Here is a 4,094-nt window from a genome sequence, read left to right on the forward strand (position 1 = left end):
TTCAGTCTATGCCAAGGAGATGTTGCGCAGTGATTGCTGCTGGTGGTGGCCACACAAGGTACTGATTTCAGCGCCCTCATGCGACGCTGTTATGTGACGAAAACGCGTCCACTGCCGTCAGTCCATAGCAAGAACATTGTTATATACTCATGTCTAATTTGACTGTGATACGATAATAAATAACGACATTATGACAATATGTATTAAAGAGATAATTCCTTGCATATTTCGCCTGTGCGATTCTTTTTTGACAGAGTATAAAACATACAAGGTTTTTACAACTTGTTCCTGGAAACTTTTCTGAAATAACTATTGACAGAAATTATTTTTTATTAATTTGTATTTCCTGCATAAATTACATCAACATATGCATACACATTTGTTCTTACAGTGGCAAAACATAAAACACATTTACCAAAACGTTTTATAAGAGTAAATAAAATAATATAAAATTATTCTCGTAGTATTCAACACGTGAGCCACATCAAAGATATATCTCAGTATCACAATATCGTCGGAAGCTGGGGTGTAGGTGAGGTAGTTGGAGGTGGAGCAGTGGGTAATTTCTCTCTGCCTGAAAATAATACACCCCAATTGAAAGGCGAGTTAATATAAAACTGGCACCTCCCCTTTCTCAAATTATCGGTATATTCCGACGCCTATAGTTATGTTATCGAAATCGTAAACAAATACATAATGTTTTTATCCAATCAGTAAATTGTTATTCAGTATATAAGCTGTTTTTATCCAATGAGTAAATTGTTAGTCAGTATCTGAACTGATTTTATCCAATCAGTGAACTGTTATTCAATATCTGAACTTATTTTATCCAATCAGTTAAGAAACAATTATCTGTGATGTTTTTATTTAACTGTTGAATTCTTATATTGATGTGGTTCATCACGTACGTTTTACATTTACCTCAGTTTGACATCCAATAGCCGAAAAACACATCAGCGAAATGTTTGTCAGTATATGAACTGTTCTTATCCAACCAGTGAATTGTTATTTAATATATGAACTGTTCTTATCCAACCAATGAAATGTTATTCAGTATATGAACTGTTCTTATACAACCAGTGAATTGTTATTCAGTATATGAACTGTTCTTATCCAACCAGTGAATTGTTATTTAATATATGAACTGTTCTTATCCAACCAATGAACTGTTATTCGGAATATGAACTTCTTTATCACATATTTCCTCCTCTAGCTATGGTGTTGCACCCACTGCGCGGTTCCCTCGTAGGTTCCAATCTTGTACCCGGAATACGGATACCCGTGCGCCGGGTCCCACGTGACCACGCTGTTGGGATGACGTCGTCTGCGACGTCGATAAGGTCGCGGGAGGTCGTCCCAGTTGGCGGCGCTGACGGGTGTGCCCAGCTTGAACCTCCAGTAGCGGAGCTGCGACCAGGCGAGGGTGAACCCCCCTGTGACGGCCAGGAACGACCCGGCCATGGTGAGGTAGAACCCAAAGATGAACGTGCTGGCGGTTGAAGACATACTGAAAACGATGACGCTACCCAGACCGGATGTGCCTGGAAACACGAAAACAACACACAGTTAGATTACTTTAAGGGATCACAACATTGCTGCAGCCAATTTAGCAGTATTATTAACTTTAGTACTTTAAAAAAAAAAAAAAACCTTTTATTTTGTTGTGAACAGAATTTATTTAACGTTTAGACTATATGATGTTAAGATGAGCAATAACAAAAAAAACCTGTGTGGGCAGGGGAACGGACAGTCGACACCTGCATCATGAAACCAATCCCAGATCATCTAGTGTGTTGCCTGCATGGAGAATGTTAATAAGAGTTGCTGTCCCTTTCGAACCTCTCCGCGAAATAAAGTCTGATTTCCATAAACCTGGTAGCAGGCTGCCAGTTAGACTAGTACAAACTGACGCAGACAGAAGACAATTTATTGTTACGAGAACCCAGTTGCAGATAGTCTGCTTCAGATATTATGGAAGCCAGACTTAAAAAGTGATTGGTAGAATGGACCCACGTTGGTTCTTTTCCTGATCCACTGGCTATACCGGTCACTGTCTGTATGCTTGCCTGTGTAAGTATAGCAGTGGTAACCACATTAACGTCTGTTCTGTATGAATATTGACCACGAGCATTTCCAAAGCGGCAAAACTCAACAGTATCGGTATTGATGACTATGTGGTTAGACTACCAGCCATAAGGCTCAAGGTTTTCCTCTTGTGTTTGTCACTGTACTTTAAATATATAATTATGGCTAGTGTTTTCCCTAGATTGTTTTAGCATGGTGCAGCACCATGCCTCAGTAGTCTAGTACAATCTTGGCTTAATCAGCACCATGCTGCCCTGAGATTAAACGAGCCTTTTTTACTAATTAATTCTAAAATTGCCTTTACAAAACACCCAAAAAGGTATTATTAATTAATAAAATATGCCTTTTATATCTTTTGCCATTCATTTATTAAAGCAAGCACATAAATTGCATTAATGTTTATTTCAATTAATTTTTGTGTATTTTTAATGAAAAACAAGTGCCCCGAAAATGGTGAAAATGCCCCAAAAGTGTTTGGTCTACCATATGCCTTGCTACATTTCTAGTGAAATCACTAATGGCTTACATACAAATAAAATGAAATGAAACTACTAACCTGCTATCATTGCTAAAACGGAAACAAGCTTCCACTTCGAGGCGTTGCCTGGCGACCGACAGCAACAAATGAGAACGGTGCCGAGTATGAATGTGATGACGTAAGAGATGACGGAAACGGCCGAGAGGATGAGAAGCGCCAACACGTCACCTGTCAATAAACACAAATAACACTGTAGGGGAACGGATGTGTATATCAATTATTTTGCATCGGATGTGGAATTACTGTCAAGCAAGACATCGGGATGTACGTTCGGAACACGTCAAAGGTAGGTAGTAAGAATATTGCTTTTACAATGGTTTCCTTAATATTTGATGCTAGTTACGATTTCTTGATTAGGTCTATACTTTGTCAAATGATTGTATCAACGTATTGCATAAATACAGCTGTTATTTATTGTATTTGTATGTGTTCAATCATCAAGACTACAACAAGAAGACCCAAACATTGCGAATGAAATCACGATGAACCTTTTTATTTTTTGCTAAAACTTTTTCAAACGTGTACAGAAACAAACTCAATTATGTTTAGTGTCAAAAACATTTACACAAACCCTACAATAAACATGAAACATATTTTTAATTAATTAAATTCTACGTTGTTTAACAATCGACGTCTGTATAGGTTGTTATAATAATGTTGTATAAGTTGTTTTGATATTGGCAAAAGAATGTGTATAGGTTGTTAGATTTTGAATTTATTATGACCAGCTTTAAAATATCAAAATATCTTTTATAAAAATATATTATAGAATGACATGAATATATACTGTAATAATTATATTATTTATATTTAATTTATATGAGACATCGTTTTTGTTTGTATTTTGCAGGAGCACAATGGCGGACACTCAATATATATGCTACTACTGTCCAGTGCAGTCGTGTGATTTTGAGAAGATTATTTACCATGGCATAATGGAACATGGAAAGTTAGAATTAAAGTTAAAGGTAGCCACAATTTCAGACAAAAACAATGTTTTTCAAACTAAAAATTACAAAATTATCCCTGAACAATTTACTATGGAAAGAAAAATGATAATTCCACAAAAAACAACTCTGAGTGTAAAAATGTCACGACAAAAAGAACTAACCTCCACAACACAGCCAATTAAACAAATTAAATGGTATTCAACGCCCAAAAAACAAGTTACGATGTATCTGATAATTTGTGCCATGACGATGTTTGTGAGGACGTTTTTTGTTCATAAACAATTGATTATGTCGTGTGGTACAGTGAATGGCAGTCTGGTAGGTATTTATGCGATTATTGTGTATGGGTTTGTGTAACTATTTTTGTTAATAAGATATGCAACAATATTTTGCATCTTTAAGTGAACGATATACTCTCCCCCCCACCCCCCACACACACCAACGAAATAATAAATAAACACTTGTTAGCATAAATTGATACACATTTGGAAATTAATTAACCTCTCCCTAGTTTTGACCAT

General features: G+C 36.3%; 1 protein-coding gene across 1 annotated transcript; it reads right to left on the reverse strand.

Moving 5' to 3' along the window:
- Positions 1–848: 848 nt before the first annotated feature.
- Positions 849–2,743, reverse strand: LOC121378492. Its single transcript, XM_041506685.1, has 2 exons — positions 2,642–2,743; positions 849–1,541 (listed from the first exon to the last, which is right to left on the reverse strand). The coding sequence occupies exons 1-2, from the start codon at positions 2,649–2,651 to the stop codon at positions 1,210–1,212; spliced, it is 342 nt and encodes a 113-aa protein (XP_041362619.1). The 5' UTR covers positions 2,652–2,743; the 3' UTR covers positions 849–1,209.
- Between the last annotated feature and the right edge of the window lie 1,351 nt (positions 2,744–4,094).

The sequence above is a fragment of the Gigantopelta aegis genome, chromosome 8 (assembly GCF_016097555.1).
Source record: "Gigantopelta aegis isolate Gae_Host chromosome 8, Gae_host_genome, whole genome shotgun sequence".
Taxonomy (NCBI): domain Eukaryota; kingdom Metazoa; phylum Mollusca; class Gastropoda; order Neomphalida; family Peltospiridae; genus Gigantopelta; species Gigantopelta aegis.